Genomic DNA, 27710 nt, shown 5'->3' on the forward strand with positions numbered 1-27710 from the left:
CAAGTGAGACAAACCGCGACTCGTCAGTGAAGAGCACTTTTTGCCAATCCTGTCGGGTCCACTGACGGTGGGTTTGTGCCCATAGGCGACGTTGTTGCCGGTGATGTCTGGTGAGGACCTGCCTTACAACAGGCCTACAAGCCCTCAGTCCAGCCTTTCTCAGCCTATTGCGGACAGTCTGAGCACTGATGGAGGGATTGTGCGTTCCTGGTGCAACTCGGGCAGTTGTTGTTGCCATCCTGTACCTGTCCCGCAGGTGTGATGTTCAGATGTACCGATCCTGTGCAGGTGTTGTTACACGTGGTCTGCCACTGCGAGGACAGTCATCTGTTCATCCTGTCTCCCTGTAATGCTGTCTTAGGCATCCCACAGTACGGATATTACAATTTATTGCCCTGGCCACATCTGCAGTTCTCATGCCTCCTTGCAGCATGCCTAAGGCACGTTCACACAGATGAGCAGATGGGCATCTTTCCTTTTGTGTTTTTCAGTCAGTAGAAAGGCCTCTTTAGCGCCATAAGTTTTCATAACTGTGACCTTAATTGCCTACCGTCTGTAAGCTGTTAGTGTCTTAACGACCGTTCCACAGGTGCTTAACGACCGTTCCACAGGGTGTTGAAAAAGGGCTGTTTTTTTTTTGCTGAGTTTAGAATAATAGTGAAGACATCAAAATTATGAAATAACACATATGGATTCATGTAGTTACCAAAAAAGTGTTAAACATATAAAAATACCTTTTGTCTTGATGACAGCTTTGCACACTCTTGGCATTCTCTCAACCAGCTTCACCTGGAATGCTTTTCCAACAGTCTTGAAGGAGTTCCCACATATGCTGAGCATTTGTTGACTGCTTTTCCTTCACTGGGGGCCAAATCATCCCATACCATCTCAATTGGGTTGAGGTCAGGTGACTGTGGAGGCAAGGTCATCTGATGCAGCACCCCATCACCCCTTCTTGGTTAAAAAGCCCTTACACAGCCTGGAGATGGTAGTCATGCTGGTTAAATGTACCTTGAATTCTAAATAACTCAGTGTCACCAGCAAAGCACCCCCACACTATCACATTTACATACATTTACAGTTAAGTCATTTAGCAGACGCTCCTCCTCCATGCTTCACAGTGAGAACCACACATGCAGAGATCATCGCTTCACCTATTCTGTGTCTCACAATGACACAGCGGTTGGAACCAAAAATCTCAAATTTGGACTCATCAGACCAAAGGACAGATTTCCACTGGTCTAATGTCCATTGCTTGTGTTTCTTGGCCCAGGCATGTCTCTTCTTCTTATTGGTCTCCTTTAATAGTGGTCTCTTTTCAGCAATTCAACCTGATTCATGCAGTCTCCTCTGAACAGTTGATGTTGAGTTGTCCGTTACTTGACCTCTGATGCATTTATTTGGGCTGCAATTGTAGGTGCAGCTAACTCTAATGATTTTATCCTCTGCAGCAGAGGTAACTCTGGGCCTTCCCTTCCTTTGGCGGTCCTCATGAGAGAACGTTTCATCATAGCGCTTGATGATTTTTGCAACTGCACAAACTGACCGTCATGTCTTAAAGTAATGGACTGTCGTTTCTCTTAGTTTATTTGAGCTGTGTGTATATAAATGTGTGTGTTTATATATATATATATTTGTTTTAAACACTTTTGGTTACTACATGATTCCAAATGTACTATTTCATAGTTTGATGTCTTCACTATTAATCTACAATGTAGAAAATAGTAAAAATAAAGAAAAACCCTTGGATGAGTAGGTGTGTCGAAATGTTTGACTGGTACTGTGTGTGTGTGTGTGTGTGTGTGTGTGTGTGTGTGTGTGTGTGTGTGTGTGTGTGTGTGTGTGTGTGTGTGTGTGTGTGTGTGTGTGTGTATATATATATATATATATATATATATATATATATATATATATATATATATATATATATATATACTTTGGTTTATAATTAAATATAATGAAAACAAAATGTAAATATGTTTAAAAAAAAGAAAGTCACATTGTATCTCCATTGTTTAATACATTGTGAGAACTGCATTAAATAATGTGAGTGTAAAAGTGCAACTCTTTTCCTTGTTTTCTATTTGATTGTCTATTGATAAGACTGACTGCTTACCAAGTGGCACAGCTCTACTAAACTAGCTGACATGTTAACCTCTGAACAGTGAGATTCACCATGGACACCACATGAAAGTATAGCAGCAGTGCTTCCACTTGGATTCTGGTAGGTTGACTAAATTATGGTTTTATGTACTCACCCAATTCATTTTTTTCTTCTGTACCCTACAATAAGTTTATTTCCTTATGTGCAAGGTCCCATTCTGCTATTTTACCACATGTGTTCCATTTTGAAAATGGTTTTCCTAAAATATGTCTGGGAAAGAATGAACTTTTACAGTATGTTATTTAGTCACTGTTATGGAATCAAAAGTCTTGTGTACCCTTCATTTATTATTTTGCTGCTGTGATACACCTACACTTTTGGAAATGAATGACGCCAAATTTCTACCAGAGCCTCTGCTTGACATTTTCACATTAGGGACACTCAATAGGGAGGGACACACTCTTCTGGGATTTTCGTAGCATGGAGAGCATTTTCTAACTTTAACCTCAGTCCCCTAGCCTGCTACGAAAAAGTCACTTCTGTATCTGTAAGTGTAATGAAAAGAGTGTTTCCCATTCTCAATAGCCAATAACTGCAGTTATTAGTTCTGGACAGTGGAGAGTACTCTTGGGCAATTTAAATTATTTAAATTTTTGTTCAGTTTTCTGGGGTCGTGGATTGGCTGTTCTTTGTTTGGGGTCGTATACCATATTTGATTGGCTATCCATGCTGTCACTGAAGTGCGCTATTCATAGTTGGATGATGCGCCCACTAGTTAGGATTCGCTGTGTGTGAAACAAGTGTTGATGAAGGTGTGAACGCGTTTACTTCGTTCTGCTTTTATTACTGTGTAAGATGAACTTCGAAAACGCCATCTACATTCTGAAAGACTGTGACATGCACAGTATTTTTTTCAGTCATGGGAAACTATATATCGCCGTGATGATTTGTTATGGGTAGAGCCCCAACAACGTGCGGGTTATCTTCGATGTCTCACGGCATTGTTCCGTCTTGACCAGGCATGCAAGGTCCCTTGAGAAGAATATTGAGTTACTGCGAACGCTTGGGCGGTGACCACTAATTTTAGGATTTAAGAACTGGGAGGAAACGTGTGAAGTTTCTTAAAATGGATATTACAGTGTCAGAGTTGATGGAAAACTTCATGGATACCTCGCTCGTGGTGTGGGTAAGTAGCCTAGACTAAATGTAGTGCACTCCGAGCAAGTGATTCATGGTTGAGAATAATTCCGCTGTGTTGGTGTGTCCTAGTAACCTAATGTTAGGCAATGTATTACATTTTGAACGGGTCCGTCTCCTTAACCAGCCCTGGTGATATGTTTAACTTGTTCGTTTTTCTGTTTCTCACATACAGTAGCAGAGTAACTGACTATTGAAGGGATGCGTTACCATTATCCCACGAGAAATTCCATCATATGGTGGTGGAAAACGCTATATCAAGCACTGATCCATAATATCCCATTTCAATTGGGTTGAGATCTGGTGACTGACACACACTTGAAACACCCTATCCTCGTTTGAGACCCCTCTTTCAAAGTCACTGATATCTACTAGTCATGGAAGCCAAAAGCATGAGCAACTGGGCATTTTTATACATGACCATAAGAATGTTTGGACATGAATTGCTTAATTAAGTAACAACACCTGTGTGGAAACCACTGCTTTCAATAAACAGTACCAGTCAAAAGTTTGGACACCTCATTCCAGGGTTTTTCTTTATTTTTTAAACTATTTTCTACATTGTAGAATAATAGTGAAGACATCAACTATGAAATCATGCATATGGAACCATGTATAACCAAAAAAGTGGTAAACAAATCTAAATATATTTATAGTTGAGATTTTTCAAGGTAGCCACCCTTTACTTTGATGACAGCTTTGCACACTCTTGGCATTCTCTCAACCAGCTTCATGAGGTAGTCACCTGGAATGCATTTCAATTAACATGTGTGCCTTGTTTAAAAGTACATTTGTGGAATTTCTTTCCTCTATGTCTTTGAGGCAATCAGTTGTGTTGTGACAAGGTAGGGTTGGTATACAGACGATAGCCCTATTTGGTAAAAGACCAAGTCCATTTTATGGCAACTATGTCTTTGAGGCAATCAGTTGTGTTGTGACAAGGTAGGGTTGGTATACAGAATATAGCCCTATTTGGTAAAAGACCAAGTCCGTTTTATGGCAAGAACCGCTCCAAATAAACTTAGAAACGACAGTCCATTACTTTAAGACCTGAAGATTTGTAAGTCGCTCTGGATAAGAGCGTCTGCTAAATGACTTAAATGTAAATGTAAGATCAGTCAGTTTGTGCAGTTGCAAAAACCATCAAGAGCTATGATGAAACTGGCTCTCATGAGAACCGCCACAGGAACAGAAGACCCATAGTTACCTCTGCTGCAGAGGATGAATTCATTAGAGTTAACTGCACCTCAGATTGCAGCCCAAATAAATGCTTCAGAGTTCAAGTAACCGACACATCTCAACAGTCTGTCCTTGGTCTGAGTCCAAATTTGAGATTTTTGGTTCCAACCGCCTTGTCTTTGTGAAACGTGGAGTAGGTGAACTGATGTTCTCTGCATGTGTGGTTCTCACCATGAAGCATGGAGGAGGAGGTGTGGTGCTGTGGGGGTGCTTTGCTGGTGACACTGTCAGTGATTGATTTAGAATTCAAGGCATCCTTACCCAGCATGGCTACCACTTCCAGGCTGTGTAAGGGCTATTTGTCTAAGAAGGAGAGTGATTGAGTGCTGCATAAGATGACCTGTCCTCCACAATCCCTCAATCTCAACAAAAGTTAGATGGTTTGGGATGAGTTGGACCGCAGTGAAGGAAAAGTAGTCAAGAAGTGCTCAGCATATGTGGGAACTCATTCAAGACTGTTGTAAAAGCCAGGTGAAGCTGGATGAGAGAATGCCAAGTGTGCAAAGCTGTCAAGGCAAAGGGTGGCTACTTTGAAGAATATATAAAATAGTTAGATTACTTGTTAGATATGACTGTATAGTTGGAACTAGAAGCACAAGCATTTCGCTACACTCGCATTAACATCTGCTAACCATGTGCATGTGACAAATAAAAATTTGATTTGATAAAATATGTTTGGATTTAACACTTTGGTTACTACATGATATACTACTCCATATGTGTCATTTCAGTTTTGATGTCTTCACTATTATTCTACAATGAAGCAATAAAGAAAAACCCTTGAATGAGTAGGTGTGTCTGAACTTTTGACTGGTAAGCCACGTGAATACATGGCATGGCCACATGAAGCAACGTGGATACATGGCATGACAGACAATGGTAGGAGTGTTGGCTACAGCACAAAGGGTTTCACTGTGCCACCAGGCTATGACTAAACCACATTCAGTAGAGCACCAGGCTATGGCTAAAGCACATGTATGACAGTCAACAACTACAGTACAATACACCATGGCACCAGGCTATGCTTTTAGTACATATAGTATGGCACCAGGCTATGGTGGGAGAGTGCATCATTTCAGTAGACCAGTGTAATGGCAGGCCTACAGCAATATTTGAACGGCCCAGGGTAATGGCAGCAGGTGGGGATCAGGGAAAAATGCAGTACTTCCCCTGGCTGGACCCTCCTGTTTGGCAAGTCAACTGGACTGGCGGCTGCTTTTTCCTCTCTAACTTGCTCTCCTACGGTCTTTGTGTTCTCTCACTGGGCTCTGGCATCCTTTCTGCTAGCCCTAACCCACCTCAGACTGATAAGCAGATTCAGGGGCGGCAGGTAGCATAGCAGTTAAGAGCTTGGGCCAGTAACCAAAAGGTCGCTGGTTCAAACTGGTGATGCACCGATGTGACATTTTTGGTCAATAATCATATTTTAAATTTTAGCTGTCTTTTAAGCTTTCTAGTACAGTTAAATAGTTCAAGCACACACATGGACGCAGTGGTCTAAGGCACTGCATCTCAGTGCAAGAGGCACCACTACAGTCCCTGGTTCGAAATCAGGCTGTATCACATCCAGCCATGATTGGGAGTCCTGTAGGGCGGTGCACTATTGGCCCAGCATCATCCGGGTTTCGGCTTGGGTAGGCCATCATTGTAAATAAGATTTTGTTCTTAACGGACTTGCCTAGTTAAAAGGTTACACACCCCACTGACCAAAAGTTATTTTGTCTGCATTTACATTACCAGTAAAACATAATCAAAACCTATTTCTTTCACTACTTGCTTGCTGTTTCGTTGTTCGTTTGTTCAGTCGTTTCATTCTCAACCAGGATTTCATCATGCATGTAAAGCAGTGAAGTTTCTGCTCTGTCTGTCCGTGGCCTCTCTTCCTCTGTGCGCACTGTCACTGTGTCTGTTTCCATCCTGTCCAGCTGTGTATGTAACATTTCACATAAACCCCGTTTCTTGTCTGCATCGAAGTAGCGGTCCTTGTACCTAGCATCGAGCATGGTGGTGACTAGAGGTCGACCGATTATGATTTCTCGATACCGATTATTGGAGGACCAAAAAAGCCGATACCGATGAATCGGCCAATTTGTAAAATGCTTTTTTACATTTATTTTATTTGTAATAATGACAATTACAACAATACTGAATTAACACTTATTTTAACTTAATATCAAACATCAAAATCAATTTAGCCTCAAATAAATAATGAAATGTTCAATTTGGTTTAAATAATGCAAAAACAAAGTGTTGGAGAAGAAAGTAATATGTGCCATGTAAAAAAGCTAACGTTTAAGTTCCTTGTTCAGAATATGAGAACATATTAAAGTTGGTGGTTCCTTTTAACATGAGACTTCAATATTCCAAGGTAAGAGGTTTTAGGTTGTAGTTAATATAGTATTTATAGGACTATTTCTCTCTATACCATTTGTATTTCATATACCTTTGACTATTGGATGTTCTTATAGGCACTATAGTATTGCCAGTGTAACAGTATAGCTTTCGTCCCCCTCCTCGCCCCTACCTGGGCTCGAACTAGGAACACATCGACAACAGCCACACTCGAAGCATCGTTACCCATCGCTCCACAAAAGCAGCGGCCCTTGCAGCGCAAGGGGAATAACTACTCCAAATCTAAAAGCGAGTGACATTTGAAACAGTATTAGCGCACACCCAGCTAACTAGCTAGCCATTTCACATTGGTTACACCAGCCATTAGGCTGATAGGCTTTAAGTCATTAACAGTGCTGTGCTTGCGAAGAGCTGCTGGCAAAACGCACGAAAGTGCTGTTTGAATGAATGATTACGGGCTTGCTGCTGCTCAGTCAGACTGCTCTATCAAATCATAGACTTAATTATAACATAATAACACAAAGAAATACGAGCCTTTGTTCATTAATATGATCGAATCCGGAAACTAATTTAGAAAACAAACAAAACATTTATTATTTCAGTGAAATACGGAACCGTTCGGTATTTTATCTAATGGGTGGCATCCCAAAGTCTAAATATTCTTGTTACATTGCACAACCTTCAACGTATGTCATAATTACGTAAAATTCTGGCAAATTAGTTCGCAATGAGCCAGGCAGCCCAAACTGTTGGATATACCATGACTCTGCGTGCAATGAACGCAAGAGAAATTACACAATTTCACCTGGTTAATATTGCATGCTAAACTGGGTTAGTATTTATAACTAGTGATTATGATTGATTGTTTTTTATGAGATAAGTTTAATGCTAGCTAGCAATTTACCTTGGCTTCTACTGCATTCGTGTAACAGGCAGGCTACTCGTGGAGTGCAATGGTTAGAGCGTTGGACTAGTTAACTGTGCGGTTGCAAGATTGAAACCCTTGAGCTGACAAGGTGAAAATCTGTCGTTCTGCCCTTGAACAAGGCAGTTAACCCACAGTTCCTAGGCAGTCATTGAAAATAAGAATGTGTTCTTAACTGACTTGCCTAGTTAAATAAAAGGTATAAAAAATGTATATTTTTAAACATGAAAAAAAGGAATCGGAAATCAGCGCCCAAAAATACCGATTTCCGATAATGAAAACTTGAAATCGGCCCTAATTAATCGGCCACTACCTCTAGTAGAGGTCGACCGATTATGATTTTTCAAGCCGATGCCGATTTATTGGAGGACCAAAAAAAAAAACCCGATACCGATTAATCAGCCGATTTCTAAAAAATACAAAAATAAATAAATAAAAAAATATAAAAAATAATAATAATAAATAAATAACAAATAATAATAATAATTAAAAAAATATATATGTATATATATTTTTTAAAGAAGAATAAATAATAATTTGTAATAATGACAATTACAACAATACTGAATGAACACTTATTTTAACCTAATATAAGGTATCAATAAAATCTATTTGGTTAAATAATGCAAAAACAAAGTGTTGGAGAAGAAAGTAAAAGTACAATATGTGCCATGTAAAAAAGCTAACGTTTCAGTTCCTTGCTCAGAACATGAGAACATATGAAAGCTGGTGGTTCCTTTTAACATGAGTCTTCAATATTCTTCAATATAAGAAGTTTTAGGTTGTAGGAATTATAGGACAATTTATCTCTATACGATTTGTATTCCAGAAACCTTTGACTATTGGATGTTCTTATAGGCACTTTAGTATTGCCAGTGTAACAGTACAGCTTCCGTCCCTCTCATCGCCCCTACCTGGGCTCGAACCAGGAACACATTGACAACAGGCACCCTCGAAGCAGCGTTACCCTTGCAGAGCAAGGGGAATAACTACTCCAGGTCTCAGAGCGAGTGACGTTTGAAACGCTATTACCGCTCCCCCCGCTAACTAGCTAGCCATTTTACATCACAGCGTTACCCTAGCCTAATCTCGGGAGTTGATATGCTTGAAGTCATAAACAGCTCAATGCTTGAAGCACAGCGACGAGCTGCTGGCAAAACGCACAAAAGTGCTGTTTGAATGAATGCTTATGAGCTTGCTGGTGCCCACCACCACACAGTCAGACTGCTCTAGCAAATCATAGACTTAGTTATAACTTGATAACACACAGAAATATGAGCCTTAGGTCATTAATATGGTCGAATACGGAAAATACCATCTTGAAAACAAGACGTTTATTCTTTCAGTGTAATACAGAACCGTTCCGTATTTTATCTAACGGGTGGCATCCATAAGTCTAAATATTCCTGTTACATTGCACAACCTTCAATGTTATGTCATAATTAAGTAAAATTCTGGCAAATTAGGCAGCCCAAACTGTTGCATATACACCGACTCTGCGTACAATGAAAGCAAGAGAAGTGACACAATTTCACCTGGTTGATATTGCCTGCTAACCTGGATTTCTTTTAGCAAAATATACAGGTTTAAAAATATATACTTCAGTGTATTGATTTTAAGAAAGGCATTGATGTTTATTGTTAGGTACAGTCGTGCAACGATAGTAATTTTCGCCCGTTTGGCGAAGTTGGCCTTCTTTTGTTAGGAAGAAATAGTCTTCAGAGTTCGCAATGAGCCAGGTTAGCAGGCAATATTAACTAAATATGCAGGTTTAAAAATATATACTTGTGTATTGATTTGAAGAAAGACGTTGATGTTTATGGTTAGGTACACATTGGAGCAAGACTGTCTTTTTTCACGAATACGCACCGCATCGATTATATGCAACGCAGGACACGCTAGATAAACTAGTAATATCATCAACCATGTGTAGTTAACTAGTGATTATGATTGATTGTTTTTTATAAGATAAGTTTAATGCTAGCTAGCAACTTACCTTGGCTTCTTACTGCATTCACGTAACAGGCAGTCACCTCGTGGAGTGCAATGTAATCAGGTGGTTAGAATGTTGGACTAGTTAACTGTAAGGTTGCAAGATTGAATCCCCGAGCTGACAAGGTAAAAATGTGTCATTCTGCCCCTGAACAAGGCAGTTAACCCACCGTTCCTAGGCTGTCATTGAAAATAATGTGTTTTTAACTGACTTGCCTAGTTAAATAAAGGTGTAAAAATTGGTCCTAATTAGTCGGCCATTCTGATTAATCGGTCGACCTCTAGTGGTGACACAGAAAGGGGAGAATGCCCCTGAATCACTTGTTCACAGCCTGTGTCGGCAGTTTTGTTGAGCAGGCGTTTCAATGCCATGACAGAGGGTATCACGTCTGCTGCAGGCGCAGCTCATGAGCTTATTTCTCAAGTCAGTTGTTCGATTGAAGCTAGCTAGTGTGTTCATGTTTCAAACATGTTCTCAAATGCTGTTGAAATAGCAGCAGCGGTATGGCAAGCAGCACATTCATGAGCATGCAATACTACTTTCCTCAGTACGAAATCCTTGACGACCCACTGTGCTGTCAGACTCTGCATGCTCATGGGGCTGATATCGCTGGTCCAAATGTCAGTCATGAAGCTGATAGCAGTGACGCTATTACTGTGTAACTCCGGAAGGGCAACATCTGAAAAATAGAGCACTTGGTACAGTGTACTGGTGCTCGACCAGTTGGCGAAAGCCAACGTCACGCAAGACAGAGAATGGTTGATTGTCAAGGGCAATGAATTCTATTGTCTTGGCGTTAATGGATTTTGCCTTAGAGTTGTCTTGCTGAAATTTTCTTACTCTTTCAAATGACTGCTCGACTTGTTGACTGGTCGATCCATACAGCAGACATTGTGGGCTAGGTTAGGAATGCTGTGTTGTAAGTGTAGTGCTACATTTTATGTGGTGTCACTATGTCATGAACCTACATAATATAGGTATGCACGTCAGCTTTGACATCAGTTTTGCACATTGCCGTTAAACTAGACATTGTGCCGATGTTGGTGTTTTTAGCTAATATCGTCTGATTCCTATATGCTCACCGATATATTGTGCATCTCTAGTTTAAACCCCCGAGCCAGCAAAGGAAGTAACTCCCAACAAGAACTGCTCCCCAGGCGATGATGACGTGGATGTCGATTTAAGGCAACAACCCGCACCTCTGATTCAGACGTGTTGAGTTAAAGAAGACACATTTGGGTTGAATGCATTCAGTTGTGCAACTGACTAGGTGTCCCCTTTCCCACCTACAGTACCTCCTGGCTCCTATAGCTACAGTTGAAATATATTTACATGCTCAGTCTTTGACAGATAGAGGGTATTGAACTTGCATTGATGACTGTATTCTTGGAAACTGAAAGTACTAACAACCAGATGTGACCCATCACTTCATAGTTGAGCTGAGCTCTTAGTAATCTATCCCTGTCTTCCCTCTCTCCTCCCTCTCTGCAGGTGAAGACCTTTGGACCACTGGGCTCTGGCTCAGAGGACAAGCTCTCTATGTTTATGGATCTGGTGGATGGGGTCTTCCTGCACAAAATCATGACACACATGTGAGTGTGTGGCCTCAATCTACCTCCTTTCGTAACCACATCCTGGCATGGCTTCCCCTGGTATCTGACTGTGTTCATCATGACATGGCTTCCCCTGGTATCTGACTGTTCAGAAACCTTTCCCATGCCTTCATGGCTCACTGACTGGACTCTCACTCTTTTACCTCCTTTCCTGCCCCTCATGAGTCAATGTGATCCTAAAGTCTCTCTTTCTTTCTTTCTTTCTCTCTGTCTGTCTGTCTGTGCCTCTCTTTCTCTAGATCAGGGGTGTCTAACTCATTTTCCCCCACGGGCCACATTTGGTCTTCAACATGGTCCAGAAGGTTGAACTAAAAATTGGCAAAATATAGGCCCTCTATCTGTATTTGTAATTTTTTTGATGCTTCCTGACAGTCTAGTCTAGTTGGATTGTCAAGAAACTGTGATGGAAGAAAATGTGTTTTTATGAAAATGCAGCTGTTTAGAAATGATAGTAGAGTTATAGTATGAATATAAGTCCATTATCATTTCTACCAGTGGTGAAAATTAGGTACCTTTTCCATACTTGAATAAAAGTAAAGATACCTTAATAGAAAATGTCTCAAGTGAAAGTTACCCAGTAAAATCATACTGGAGTCCAACTAAAACAGTATTTGGTTTTAAAAATACTTTAGTATCAAATAATAATTTGAAGTTCCTTATATTAAGAAAACAAGATGGAACTATTTTTAAAATTACATTTAGGATAGCCAGGGGCACAACCCAAACTTCAGACATAATTTACCAACAAAGCATTTGTGTCCGCCAGATCAGATGCAGTAAGGATGACCAGGGATTTTCTCTTTAAGTGTGTGAATTAGACAATTTTCCTGTCCTGCTAAGCATTCTAAATGTAATGAGTACTTTTGGGTGTCAGGGAATATATATGGAGTAGCAAGTATATTATTTTCCTTAGGAATGTTGTGGAGTAAAAGTGGTCAAAAATATAAATGGTAACCCTCCAAAAATACTTAAGTAGTACTTTAAAGTATTTTTACAACACTGATTTTTTACAGTTTATTTGTTCTTTTGTCATTTTTAGGTATATTGATTTAGTTTCTGTCTGTTTGGTTAGGACATATATATTATTATTATTATATGACTAGGAGGCACTCGCAGCGTCAGAACTTTTGAGCTCAGCGATGAATTGTCTGTCTACTGAAAACAACCATCTCACTGCTGGGGGAAATGTATGTGAATATATTGAAGTATGTATTATTTTTCACATAATGATTATGTGATAAGAGTCTGCTCTGACACCAAAATGGCTGCTTTTCTGGCAAAACGACTGCCCAGACATTCTGACAAAATGATATGGCTCAGGCTTTCTCCAAACCCGTCACAGGTCTCAGGGTTTTGAACCACATCCTGTGCTCTGTAACATCAAAGGGTAGCTATGTATGCCTACTCTGAATTGCAGGCTGAGCCTGTGCAGTCAGTGAACATTCACACTTTGTGTAGAAACTCCCTGTAATGCTGTGACTGTGTCATAGAAGCTTCATTCAACCTGTGAGAAAGTAAATCCAGAAGGTCTGACTCTACTGTTCTCTTGAACTATTGCATTGAACAGCTTGACAGATGTCTTGTTTCCCATTTGACGTCTTGAAGTGCAGGTGTATTTGTTGTTCGGTCTGCTTCCATCACATAAACCAAGTTCTTTAGTGTTGACACTTTACTTCATTGACATACTTTAAAGTAATCAAGTTCAACAGTTATATTCCAATTATGTGCTCATTTGTTTAGTTTGACTAATTCAAGTGATGGTTTCTGACATGGGCTACCACTTCTCTCTCCTCTCTATTTTAATTACTCTTTTCTTTCCCTCATTCTCTTCTCTCTTCTTTCCCTCATTCTCTTCTCATGCCTAGTGTCTGTCCCTTTGTGTTGTTCCCAGCTGTGCTAACCGTAGAGGCCCCCTCCAATTGTCTCTTAAAAATCCTTATTTAACCTGTCTGCTCCCCTTCATCTACACTGATTTGAAAGGGATTTACAAGTGACATCAATAAGGGATCATAGACTGACCAGGTGAAAGCTGTCATGGAAAGAGCAGCAGGGACAAAGTTTTTAACGCTCAGTGTATAGCCTAGTTCCTCTCTGGTCTCTGGCGAACGCACACAGGTGTCGGAGCTGTTTACATTAAACCTATTCCACAGATGAGTGGAGAGCTGGAATCCTCAAGGCCAGCATTTCCAGCAGCAAAACTCACTCCACACACACTGCCCCTCTGCCTATTCTCATTACCCACCAGACCTCATCAGACTCCATAATCAGCCACAGGGCTATTGCTATAGCCTGCCCTACTGCATGGCAACATGCATGCTTATGGATTTCCTATGTGTACACAGACCTATGTGTGTCGATGTTCTCAGTTTTAGATGTACATGAGCGTGTATACTGTATGTGGTTAAAGATCCCTCTGACTCTTCCAGATATATTCTATTCGTCATGGGAATGTTTCTCCACTACTCAAGCATGCTTTGGGCCTGTGTTCTAGTATTGCTGATATAGGATCTGCTTTACCTTCTAGAAAATACATAAGATTATATTGACAGGGGAGCACTGAACCTAGATCAGCCCTCCTACTCTGAGGGGCGTTTTGGATACAGACCGCCCAGTTTCCCAGCCGCCCAGTGGGAAATGGGCATGGGTCATGTCAGAGAAGGCTGTAAAGGTACAACTAAAGGCAAGCGGTGCACAAGTTGACCTGAATAAAATGTTTTTAAACTAGAGCCCTTTCAGAGACATACTGTTAAATTTGGTTTAAATAATGCAAAAATAAAGTGTTGGAGAAGAAAGTAAAAGTGCAACATGTTCCATGTAAAATATGTGCCATTTATGAAAGCTAACGTTTCAGTTCCTTGCTCAGAACATGAGAACATATGAAAGCTGGTGGTTCCTTTTAACATGAGACTTCAATATTCCAAGGTAAGAAGTTTTAGGTTGTAGTTATTATAGGACTATTTCTCTCTACCATTTGTATTTCATATACCTTTCACTATTGGATGGTCTTATAGGCACTTTAGTATTGCCAGTGTAACAGTATAGCTTCCGTCCCTCTCCTCGTTCCTACCTGGGCTCGAACCAGGAACACATCGACAACAGCCACCCTCCAAGCAGCGTTACCCATGCAGAACAAGGGGAACAACTACTCCAAGTCTCAGAGCGAGTGATGCTTGAAATGCTATTAGCGCGTACCCCGTTAACTAGCTAGCCATTTCACATCGTTACCAGCCTAATCTCGGGAGTTGATAGGCTTGAAGTCATAAACAGCAGAGCTGCTGGCAAAACGCACAAAAGTGCTGTTTGAATTAATGCTTATGAGCCTGCTGGTGCCTACCATCGCTGTTAGACTGCTCTATGAAATCATAGACTTAATTATAACATAATAACACACAGAAATACGAGCCTTAGGTCATTAATATGGTCGAATCCGGAAACTATCATCTTGAAAACAAAACATTTATTATTTCAGTGGAATACGGAACCATTACGTATTTTATCTAACTGGTGGCATCCATCAGTCTAATATTCCTGTTAGATTGCACAACCTTCAATGTTATGTCATAATTACATAAAATTCTGGCAAATTAGTTCGCAATGAGCCAGGCGGCCCAAACTGTTGCATATACCCTGACTCTGCGTGCAATGAACGCAAGAGAAGTTAATATTGCCTGCTAACCTGGATTTCTTTTAGCTAAATATGCAGGTTTTAACATATATGCTTCTGTGTATTGTTTTTAAGAAAGGCATTGATGTTTATGGTTAGGTACACGTTGGAGCAACAACAGTCCTTTTTCGCGAATGCGCACTGCATTGACTATATATGGCAGGGTAGCCTAGTGGTTAGAGCGTTAGACTAGTAACCGGAAGGTTGCAAGTTGAAATCCCCCAGCTGACAAGGTACAAATCTGTCGTTCTGCCCCTGAACAGGCAGTTAACCCGCTGTTCCTAGGCAGTCATTGAAAATAAGAATTTGTTTTTAACTGACTTGCCTAGTTGGATAAAGGTTATAAAAAAAACATTTAAAAAAATATTGCAACACAGGACACGCTAGATAACTAGTAATATCATCAACCATGTGTAGTTATAATTTGTGATTATGATTAAGTTTAATGCTAGTGTCGTGTCTTTGATTGAGCTAATCATGTAAATGTAATTAACTAGAGGCGGGCACCACAAAATAATTTTTATAGAGTTGTTATCTTCCGAATAAACTCTTAAAGACCTAGTAATATTTTACATCAATAGCAGTCCATATCAATCGTCCTCTTACTTCAGTGTCATTTGAAAGTTATAACATCTTAGTTGGGTCTGCACGAACCCTGGCTAACAATTAGAATCAGTAATACAAAATTGGGTTTAATTATTTATTTACTAAATAACTAACTAATCACACAGAATTACACATATACATAATTAAATCGTAACTTGATTACAAATGACGTCATAAATGAAAACGTCCCTAGCGGGCGAAACAGATATGACAGCTTGTTACACAAAAGAAAAGGGGCTGGGTTGAGTGAAAGAACAAAGGCGACGCTGTGCTATCATAAATACAGTATCTTATGCATTCTAAATTACTGCCCATTTGGAAAAGGAAAATGCAATAAATATTTACTCTGAGCTGCGCTTCGGTAGGTTGGTGGTAGATGGAAGGCCGTGTTGCCCAACCAAGTCCTTTTGAAGAATGTCTCTGGTGGTCAATTGGATATGTTATAGTAATGTCTTTGTGTGGTAGATGGAATACTCTGTCTGTTCCTTCCTAACCTGTGTTTGCAGTTGCGGTTGCTAACTCAACAGCTAGGAGGTATCACTTCTGTAGTGAATAAGAGTTCAAGGTTCATACCATACGCAACCAAAGCTCATGCTGAGGTTGGCTTCGTTCTGTAGTTATTATCTGAACCATTCTGTCATGGGACCGTCGTCCTACATCCCCTGAACAGGAAGTTATGTTGTCTTCAAGGCTTTATATAGGAAGGGAGAAAAGGGTTGTGTTTCATAGTTTACAACCTCTGTCTCTTCACGTGTGCGGGTCACTGAGTGAGTAGCCCTAACTTATGAATATCCACATCTCACATTTTAGAAGCTAAAATCACATTTCATCCCATCACAAATAATTTCATATTCAAGCATTTAAATTGAACAATTCCATGTGAATCTGATAACTCTGATGTGTAGACTCTCCACTGTAGAGTTTGTCATCTTATCATTGATGAGAATGTCTCAGATGACAACCGAACTGACATCATATTCATTAAGTACCACCGCATATGTTCAATTGTTCGGATTACCAGAATATAGTTCATTTCCCCCCACCTACTCATGTTCCCAGAATCTCTGTTAACCAAGGGTTTTGCAAATGTAACCTCAGTAGGTTCGAGAGGAAAAAGGGGGGAAGAGGTATTTATGACTAAACCTACCCCCCCCCAGGCCAACGTCATGACACTAGCTAACAACTTACCTTGGCTTCTTATTGCATTCGTGTAACAGGCGGGCTCCTCGTGAGGCAGGTGGTTAGAGTTGGACTAGTTAACCGTAAGGTTGCAAGATTGAATCCCTGAGCTGACAAGGTAAAAATCTGTCGTTCTGCCCCTGAACAAGGCAGTTAACCCAACGTTCGTAGGCCATCATTGAAAATAAGAACGTGTTCTTAATTAACTGACTTTCTTAGTTAAATAAAGATTAAATGAAGGTGTCAATTTCTTTTTAAAAATTGACGAAATCGGCATCCAAAATTACCGATTTCCGATTATGAAACCTTGAAATCGGCACTAATTAATCAGCCATTAAGATTTAATCGGTCGACCTCTGACCTCTACTCACTACCCTCTGGAGAGCCTTACGGTTGTGGGCAGAGCAGTTGCCGTACCAGACGGTGATACAGCCCGACAAGATGCTCTCGATTTTGCAGCTGTAAAAGTTTTAGTGCTTTTGGAGACAAGCCGAATTTCTTCACCCTCCTGAGTTTGAAGAGGTGCTGCTGCGCCTTCTTCACCACGCTGTCTGTGTGGGTGGACCATTTCAGTTTGTCCTTGATGTCTACGCCGAGGAACTTAACTTACTACCCTCTCCACTATTGTCTCGTCGATGTGGATAGGGGGGTGCTCCCTCTGCTGTTTCCTGAAGTCCACGATCATCTCGTTTTGTTGACGTTGGGTGTGAGGTTATTTTCCTGACACCACACTCCGAGGGCCAAAATAATACTCAGTGAAGGAAAATCCTGTAGTTTGTTTTTTGTTTTTGTGTTTTAAAAAGTTATGAGGTTGTCATGTAATTTATTGTCTCGTCTCATCCAGAGACCCCAGCCCCACCAACCAGAGAGTGAATAAGAATGTGAACAATGATGTGAACCTACGAATCCAGAACCTCAACATTGTAATCAGGCACGTCAAGAACTACTACCAGGTGAGCCCAGTTCTCTCTCTCCACTTCCCTCCCACTCACCTCACGCACCTTTCCTTTTTCCTGATCACTTGAATGGTGCTCACCATATCAAACTGAAAGTATAGCTGCTTACTCACTCACTTACACCTTGTCCACGGGTAGAGTCAGGAGGTGTGTGTGTGGTCTTGGTGATCAGACAGCGGTGTGTGTGTGCGTCCTGATCATGGGGATTAGGCCTGGCTACTGAGGTGTGGTAGTTTTCCCTGGAGGAATCGCTTTCTCTCCTTATTGTTTTGTCTGCTGTCCTTCCAGTGATATCTCGATTCTCAAACAACTACTCAAATCAATGTGTTTTCATGACTGAAAATGTTGCAATATTTGTGGCGGGTAGGTCCGTCATTAATGAAAATGATCCTACATCAGAAATCTTTGCATAACTGAAAACAATGGTAGTCTGTTTTACTCATGACCTGTAATTAAAGTCATCTTGAAAAAGTGAAAGTGTGAGGAAAGGCCTTCTCTCTCCATCTTCAGATGGAGAAGACAAGTAGTTTCATTATGAATCATGATCGCTAGTCTTCCTGAGGAAAGGCTTACACTTTCTGTCCACTGTAATTAAGTGCGTGAAATCCACTACACACACACACACACGGTGAGGCAGAGAAGAGGGACCCATTTGGTTCTTGGTTGACCTCTTTCAACAGCATTCCTCCATTTGTCTCCTCGGTTTCCCAACTACACTGAACAAAAATATTAGTTCATTTAAGGAAACCAGTCAATTTAAATAAATTAATTAGGCCATAATCTATAGATTTCACATGACTGGGAATACAGATATGCATCTGTTGGTCACAGATAACTTTAAAAAAAGTAGGACCAGAAAAGTAGTCCTAATCTGGTATGAACACTATTTTCCTCAAGCAGCGCGACACATCTCCTTCGCATAGAGTAGATCAAGCTGTTGATTGTGGTCTGTGGAATGTTGTCCAGACCTTCAATGGCTGAGCCAAGCTGATGGATATTGGCCGGAACTGGAACACACACGTCGCTCCAGAGCATCCCACACATGATGTGGATTTCCAGGGCTGACGTGGTTGTGAGGCCAGTTGGACGTACTGCTAATAATATTGATAGAGAAAGTAAGATTAAGTTCTCTGGCAACAGCTTTGATGGACATTCCTCTAGTCAGCATGCCAATTGCACGCTCCCTCACTTGACACATCTGTGGCATTGTGTTGTGACAAAACTGTACATTTTAGTGGCCTTTTATTGTCCCCAGCACACGTTGCACCTATGTAAGGATCATGCCATTTGAATCAGCTTTTGATATACCACACCTATCAGGTGGATGGAATATCTTGGCAAAGGAGACATACTCACTAACAGGGATGTAAACAAAGTTGTGCACATAGGTTGTTGTGCATATGGAACGTTTTGGGGATCAAAACAAATGTCACATTATTTAGTATAGAGTACCAGTCAAGTTTGGACTCACCTACTCATTCCATAATTTTTTTTTTCTTTTTTTCATTTGACTATTTTCTACATTGTAGAATAATAGTGAAGACATCACAACTATGACATAACACACATGGAATCATGTAGTAACCCAAAAAAGTTTTAAATCAAACTATTTTATATTTGAGTTTCTTCAAGGTAGCCACCCTTTGCCTTGATGACAGCTCTGCACACTCTTGGTATAAGTTACTCCGGTCCTGTACTGGCTGATGCCGTCCCTGATACACGAACGCCTAATCTCCCCTCATTCAGGTGGGTGAGGACAAGGTTCTTGTTTTAACACCCATCACAGCCTCGTCTGTGAGTGTGCTCGTGATGCATCTCTCCATAAGTTTCAGATGACTGATCTTAAATTGGTCCCAGTGGTGTCCTGTCCTCTACTCTGCCTGATCTGCTTTCACACAAACTCCGTCAACTCCCTTTTGTTGATACATTTCCACTGAGGATTTACCCCAGTGTTTTACCCTAAAGGCTCAGACTTTTCTAGGTGGTTCAGCACCGATGTTTCACTGCACCATGACTTTGGTGGACCTGCTCTGACTTGGAGCCAAGGCAATATAAGTAAATGCCAGCTGTGCAAAAGTGATGTTACCTGTTTTTGTGTTTACGCAGTTAGATAAGGCAGAGTAGAGGACAGGACACAGCTCCAAGTGAACAGAAACAACCTAATTGAACTTTTAACCTCAGGTTCCCTATCATACGTCACACAGATCTGATTGTGCTTTACCATGATTCTATATTGACCCTGACATTGATTTATATATGGCAATCAGCATACTACATAGAAAATTACCACGGAATGATCATGCAGCTCACTGGTTGCAGGCCGCTCTTCTTCCATCCCCCCCGTTTATCACCTTAGGGTGCCTGTGTTAGTTCAGTGAGGTCTGGACAATGATCTGACCACACAAGCCCATGCCCAGAAGGCCTGGGTAGATAAGAAATGGTCACTGTAGAATGGCCTTTTGTATGTGTGCCACCGTCTGAGAGAAACGGTTAGTGGCTGTAACAGGCAGGGTTACAGTTACTAAGTAAAGTAATATAATCGCTGAGTCCCATATGGCACCCTATTCTCCTATAGTGCACTACATTTGACCAGAGCCCTATGTAGGGAATAGTGTGCTATTTGGGATGCAGATTAGATCACTCCTCAGTTGTGAAGGATATTGGTAGGAGGGCAGTATAATGACTAATCTCTCAACAACCTATCACTTCTCTATTGAGGTTGTTTGTTAACCAGAAATCCAAGGCACCAATATTGTGTGTGTGCAGGTATGTGTGCATGTGTATTAGTCACATAGGACATTTATTTGATAATGAGCCTAGTTTGAGTTAAACCGAAAACTGTTTCACAGCTTTACCAAACACAGCTTCCGTCTGACATGCTTATAGAAAGCATGGCCTAGAAGGCAGTGTTACATTCCCTCACACAACCCCTAACTATACACTACAAGTGGTGGTGACCTGGCAACTTGACCAAAAAGTAGTATCTTTCCCTTTCATCTAGAATCCTATGCTGTTATAAATGCTTTAAGCTATGCACCGTAAGGATTGATAATACGCTTAAAACACCAGTTTACAAGTTAAAAGGCCAGCCGTGTGTGTAGAATGAATGTGACCGTATTTGTGCGTGTGGCAAGGGGTGGGGTCCTCCTTGTGGCATCCCATCCAGGATTAACAATAACTACCAAATCTAATACAGCATAGGTTTAGACCTAAATCCAGGCTAACGTCTGTCTCACATTTCCTTGCTTAAGCCACCCAGACTGGGCTGTTGGTGCCTCAATTCCATCCAGAAATGGGAGACAGGCATGTGAAGATATTATGATGACTTGCTCTCATCCCATTGAGCCCTATATACAGTACACACTGTAGGTCGGACAGCAGGCAGGGCCCCTATTCACTCACAGGGATCATCTGTGTCTGTCACCCTGACTCACCCCTTCTATTCTCTCCGCAAATTAGATTAGCTCTCAAATTACACTCTGTGCTGCACCATAAAGTGTCCTACGAGAACGCAGACAATGGGAACACGGCGGGGGGGGTTACCGTTAAATTACCGTTAAATTCTTACAAGCCCTTAACCAACAGCTCAGTTCAAGAAGAATTAAAATATTTACCTAATAAAATAAATACATGATAAAAAGTAAAAAGTAACGAGGCTATATACAGGGGGTACCGAGTCAGTGTGCAGGGTATTTGATTAGTATCCCCATTAGCTGTTGCAAAAGCAGCAGCTACTCTTCCTGGGGTCCACACAAAACATAATACAGAACATCAATAGATAAGAGCCGCTCAAAGACAGAAATATATTTTTTAAATTAAATTAAGGCACATGTTGTCTACATCAATGCATACACAAACGATCTAGGTCAAGCAGGGGAGAGGCGTTGTGCTGCGAGGTGTTGCTTTGTCTGTTTTTTGAAACCAGGTTTGCTGTTAATTTGAGAAATTAGATGGACGGATATTCCATGCAATAAGGGCTCTATATAATACTGTACACTTTCTTGAATTTGGTCTGGATTTGGGGACTGAAAAGATGGTTGGATAAGTCTTTGTAAGTTGACTATGCAAACAATTTGGGATCTAACATTTTCTTATAAGAAATAGTGATGCAGTCAGTCTCATCAACTCTTAGCAAAGAGAGACTGGCAGGCATAGTATTTATATCAGCCCTCTGATTAAAATTAAGGAAAAGATGTGCCGCTCTGTTCTGGGCCAGCTGCAGCTTAATTAAGTCTTTCCTTGCAGTACTGGACCACAAGACTGGACAATATCAAGATTAGACAAAACTAGAGTCTGCAGAACTTGCTTTTTGCAGTGTGGGTGTCAAAAAAAGCAGAGCATCTCTTCATTACGGTCAGACCTCTCCCCATCTTTATAACCATTGAATCTATATATGTTTGACCATCGAAAGTAACGCTAAGTAATTTAGTCTCCTGAACTTGTTCAACAGCCACACCATTCATTACCAAATTCAGCTGAGGTCTAGAACTTAAGGAATGATTTGTACCAAAATAAACTCAGCAATAAAAGAAACTGACCTTTTTCAGGACCCTGTCTTTCAAGATATTTTGTAAAAATTCAATTAACTTCACAGATCTTCATTGTAAAGGGTTTATACATCGTTTCCCATTCTTGTTCAAATGAACCATAAACAATTAATGAACATAACGACCATTCCACAGGTGTAAGACACTAACAGCTTACAGGCAATTAAGGTCACAGTTATGAAAACTTAGGACACTAAAGAGGTCTTTCTACTGACTGAAAAACACCAAAAGAAAGATGCCCAGGGTCCCTGCAATCTGCGTGAATGTGCCTGAGGCATGAGGACTGCAGATGTGGCCAGGGCAATAAATTGCTATGTCCGTACTGTGAGACGCCCAAGACAGCGCTATGGGGAGACAGAACGGACAGCTGATCGTCCTCGCAGTGGCAGACCATGTGTAACACCACCTGCACAGGATCGGTACATCCGAACATCACACCTGTGGTACAGATACAGGATGGCAACAACAATTGCCCGAGTAACACCAGGAATACACAATACTTCCATCAGTGCTCAGACTGTCTGCAAAAGGCTGAGAGAGGCTGGACTGAGGGCTTGTAGGCCTGTTGTAAGGCAGGTCCTCACCAGACATCACCGGCAACAACATCGCCTATGGGCACAAACCCACCTTTGCAGGCTCTTCACTGACGAGGCGCGGTTTGTCTCACAAGTGGTGATGGACATATTTGCATTTATCGTCGAGGGAATGAGCGTTACACCGAGGCCTGTACTCTGGATCGATTTGGAGGTGGAGGGTCACAGCATTATCGGACTGAGCTTGTTGTCATTGCAGGCAATCTCAACGCTGTGCGTTACAGGGAAGACATCCTCCTGCCTCATGTGGTACCCTTCCTGCAGGCTCATCCTAACATGACCCTCCAGCATGACAATGCCACCAGCCATACTGCTCGTTCTGTGTGTGATTTCCTGCAAGACAGGAATGTCAATTTTGCCATGGCCACCGAAGAGCCCGGATCTCAATCCCATTGAGCACGTCTGGGACCTGTTGGATCGGAGGGTGAGGGCTAGGGCCATTCCCCCCCCAGAAATGTCAGGGAACTTGCAGGTGCCTTGGTGGAAGAGTGGGGTAACATCTCACAGCAAGAGCTGGCAAATCTGGTGCAGTCAATGAGGAGATGTACTGCAGTACTTAATGCAGCTGGTGGCCACACCATATACTTATTGACTTTTGATTTTGACCCCCCCCCCTTTGTTCAGGTACACATTATTCCATTTCTGTTCGTCACATGTTTGTGGAACTTGTTCAGTTTGTCTCAGTTGTTGGATCTTATGTTCATACAAATACTTACACATGTTGAGTTTTCTGAAAATAAACGCAGTTGACAGTGATGACATTTTTTGAGTTTATATATCCCCTGTGCTGTGTGTAGGTTGGTCTATATGTTATGCTCATATCAACATGCAAATGGACCTACATATGGCACAGGCATTCATCTTATGAAAACAGCCTAGCCAGCAAATGCATTAGGCAGATGGTTTTTGTCTTGTCTGACTGTAGCTTGGTGCAGTATGGAGTGTGTTGCTCTGCATTGCAGTTGGGTTTGGGGCAGAGGGAGGGGCATCCCTGAGCTGGCCTCCTGGCTCTACACTACCTTCCTCTCCTTTTTTGCAGGTGCCCAACTGGCTTGCTTTCCCGGTTCCCAGCGGTGTTCAGTTTCTCAACCCGGTCACTGTTAGCAAAACATCTGTAAAGCTCTAGAGACTAGGACAAGAGCCACTGGATTTTCTTCTACCTAACACACCCCTCTTCCCCTCTTCTTGCTCGCTTACCTTCTGAAGCCTGAATGTCTCCTCACCCCAAGTACAGGAAACCACCCTCCTGAGACTGCTGCCATGGGAAACACAAAAACAAGGCCTTGGAGTTAGATTTTTTTTTACATTCCTGTGTTTAATTGACCGTTCTGACGTTTGTCTGCAAGAGGGAGAGTGCCTGACCGGTGTGGGATAAATCAGGGTCACACAGGGTGTTTCTTGGTAGTCTTAAACAAATCTTTAAAAAAATGTTTTTTTTTAGCTAACTTAGTTTAGGAGCACAACCTCTTAATGACACCACATTCATGCCAACAGGAGTAACTAATTTAGCCTTCCATTGTGTAGACACGAACACTCAAAACCCTACAGTATTTAAATTGTAGTAAATTTTACTAAATTGCACCAAGTATAATTATACTTGTAAATATTTACATTTTTTTGTATTATTATCTCAAATGTGACCAGAGGACAATATTCAGGAAGTATTTCAAACCCCCCCACACAAATTAGACTTGGTGACAATGATACTTACGTCTTTAACCTGTCTAGGACTGGCTAGCGGAACCCCCCCCCCCCCCCCGGAACAGCCAGTGAAAGTGCAGGGCGCCAAATTCAAAACAACAAAAACGTCATAATTAAAATTCCTCAAGCATACAAGTATTTTACACCATTTTAAAGCTAACATTCTTGTTAATCCAGCCACATTGTCTGATTTCAAAAATGATTTACATTGGAAGCACCACAAACAATTGTTAGGTCACCCGCAAGCCACAGAAAACAGTCATTTTTTCCAGCCAAAGAAAGGAGTCACAAAAAGCAGAAAGAGAAAATTGATCACTAACCTTTGATCTTCATCAGATGACACTCATAGGACTTTGTGTTACACAATACATGTATGTGTGATAAAGTTCCTATTTATATAAAAATAATCTGAGTTTACATTGGCGCGTTACGTTCAGTAGTTCTAAAACATGTGGTGATATTGCAGAGAGCCACATCAATTTACAGAAATACTCATAATAAATATTGAACTTTATTGAACTACATGGAACTTTAGATAAACTTCTCCTTAATGCAACTGCTTTCAGATTTTTTTTAAAACTTTACGGAGAAAGCAATCCATGCAATAATCTTGAGTACAGCCTTTAGAAAACAAAGCAGCCAAAAAGATACCTGCCATATTGGTTAGTCAACATTACTCAGAAATAGCATTTTAAATATTCACTTACCTTTGATCTTCATCAGAATGCATTCCCAGGAATCCCAGTTCCACCATAAATGTTTGATTTGTTGGATAATATCCATCAGTTATGTCCAAATATCTTCTTTTGTTAGAGCTTTTGGTAAACAAATCCAAAAGCGCGTTCAGGTCACGCTGAACGTCGAATGAAAAGTTTAAAAAGTTACATTACAGCCCGTAGAAACATGCCAAACTAAGTATGGAATCAATCTTTAGGATGTTAACATAAAACTTCATTAATGTTCCAACCGGACAATTCCTTGGTCTGAACAAATTAAGTGGAATGTAGGTAGCTACCTTTCACGTGAGCGCGCCATACCGAGGCTGTGGCACTCTGCCAGACCACTCACTCAAAGAGCCTTTATGAGCCCCTCCTTTAGAGTAGAATCCTCAAAACCGGTTCTAAATACTGTTGACATCAAGTGGAAGCCTTGGGAAGTGAATCTTTAATTGGGGCTGAGTTGAAAAACTATAAACCTTAGATTACCCACTTCCTGGTTGGATTTTTTTTCTCAGGTTTTTGCCTTATGTTATACAGACATCATTCAAACAGTGTTAGAAACTTCAGAGTGTTCTCTATCCAAATGTACTAATTATATGCATATTCTAGCTTTTACGGCTGAGTAGCAGGCAGCTTAATTTGGGCACATTTTTCATCCAAGCTACCCAATACTGCCCCCTACCCCAAAGAAGTTAACATAAAAATGCTAATTATTCAGAGACTTAAAAAAATAAATACAGATGAGGCCTGACAAAATTTAGAAATAGTAGCATACTTTTGACAACAGTTCAGTGAATATAACAAGCATTAGAGACCGAGAGAAGATACTAAATTGTTCAGCGACAAAATATTTGTAGGACATTCATATTTCACACTGTCACTTTAGTGTTTGCATTCAGCCTACAACATGTCATGGAACTTCTGGAAGCTCGGCCCCATCCTGCAAAGTGGCACAGCACACGTAGATTACCCAAAGCAGGTTTCTACACATCTCCCACTCTTTGCCCTGCATCCACTCAGGATGCACACCACACACCCTCTTGGGCCCTTTCAAACTTCACCTGCTTTCCTATGAGTTACAACTCCGTCTCACACCCTGGTGTCACTCTTGGTTCTCCTCTTCCTGTCAATGTAGTCATATGACAAAGTGAATTGTCACAAACCGGCTTGAAAAAAGGAATAACAAAAAATATTTCAGAACTGAAGTGACCTATAAACAATGGTGAATGTAGTGTAAGTGAGTGTTTGCACACACAGATTCGATAATGAGGGGTGTTGAAAGGTGCCCAAGCGAGAAAAATAAAAATAAATGCCACAACCAAAATCAGTGTGTCTGCATGGAGAGAGTCTCCTCAATGAATGGGGAAGAGGTGTATTTATTCCAGGACACACCTGGGCCCAGGTGTGTCCCATTTCGCTGATGACCCTCCCTGCTCCGCCCACCGACATCCTAATAATGAAAACAAGAGCAAAGAGAAAGAATATGGCAGACAGAGTGGTAGGGTCGTCACAGAATGCACAAGCTGCATTCTGTGCGGTAACTGGTTGGTTTTAAAGACAGTTTTGTCTCTGTGTGAAACTGATGAATGAGGATCTTGGGTCGTGTGGGAGAATCTCGATTGCATCCTCCTTGCTTCCTCTCTCCTCGCCTCCTCCCCAAAACCCATTGGAGAAGGTGGTCAGGGGAGAAACCTCTGGCTTTCTCATCCAATGGGTTTTAAGGAGAGGATGCGAGAAGTATGTATTTGTGATTTTTTTTCCATTGTTTCCAAGACACTAATCCAAGTCATTTATGGTTACCTCTGTAATGATGCTCCATCGTCAGTCTGGGAGACACGGAGAACCCTCTCTAGATCGTTATGAGGCTCATGTCTGATCCGACATGTGTAAAGAACCCCAGGTCTGACATGCTGACTACACGGGCCATGATCATGCGTACCCCATTGCTCGCATATGGATTTTGTCTATCCACACTAGATCGATCATGACACACAGGTTAAAATTTCGAAAGCAACTATATTAATTTAGAGGCAGGTGGAAACACAGACACTCCTAGAAATGTAACTAACTAGCTAGTTTGTCCTGGGTAGTTATTTTACCTACCATGCATGTGGTCATATTTTTAGCTGGTTCTTTGTCAAATTGTTACATTAAAATATTCATGTGACACTGTTACATACAATGATATTCCATGACATTTCAAATTATTAATTGAGTAATGTTGGCCAATGAAAGCGGCTCAATGTGTATCAAGTGGAGTGAGAGTTCACTAATGCAATGCAAGATGGAATAAAATTACGGATTTAAAAGTTTAAAAGGAAG

General features: G+C 41.1%; 1 protein-coding gene across 1 annotated transcript in view; it reads left to right on the top strand.

The window, feature by feature from the left end:
- Positions 1–2888: 2888 nt before the first annotated feature.
- LOC124046596 (protein Daple-like) overlaps positions 2889–27710 on the top strand; it is a 111464-nt gene continuing 86642 nt past the window's right edge. The window contains exons 1-3 of the mRNA XM_046367145.1: positions 2889–3290; positions 11302–11402; positions 17717–17825. Coding sequence (XP_046223101.1) covers positions 3231–3290; positions 11302–11402; positions 17717–17825 — 270 coding nt within the window. The 5' untranslated portion in view covers positions 2889–3230. The remainder of the gene's footprint in view (positions 3291–11301; positions 11403–17716; positions 17826–27710) is intronic.

Source organism: Oncorhynchus gorbuscha, linkage group LG10 (assembly GCF_021184085.1).
Source record: "Oncorhynchus gorbuscha isolate QuinsamMale2020 ecotype Even-year linkage group LG10, OgorEven_v1.0, whole genome shotgun sequence".
NCBI classification, from domain to species: Eukaryota; Metazoa; Chordata; class Actinopteri; order Salmoniformes; family Salmonidae; genus Oncorhynchus; species Oncorhynchus gorbuscha.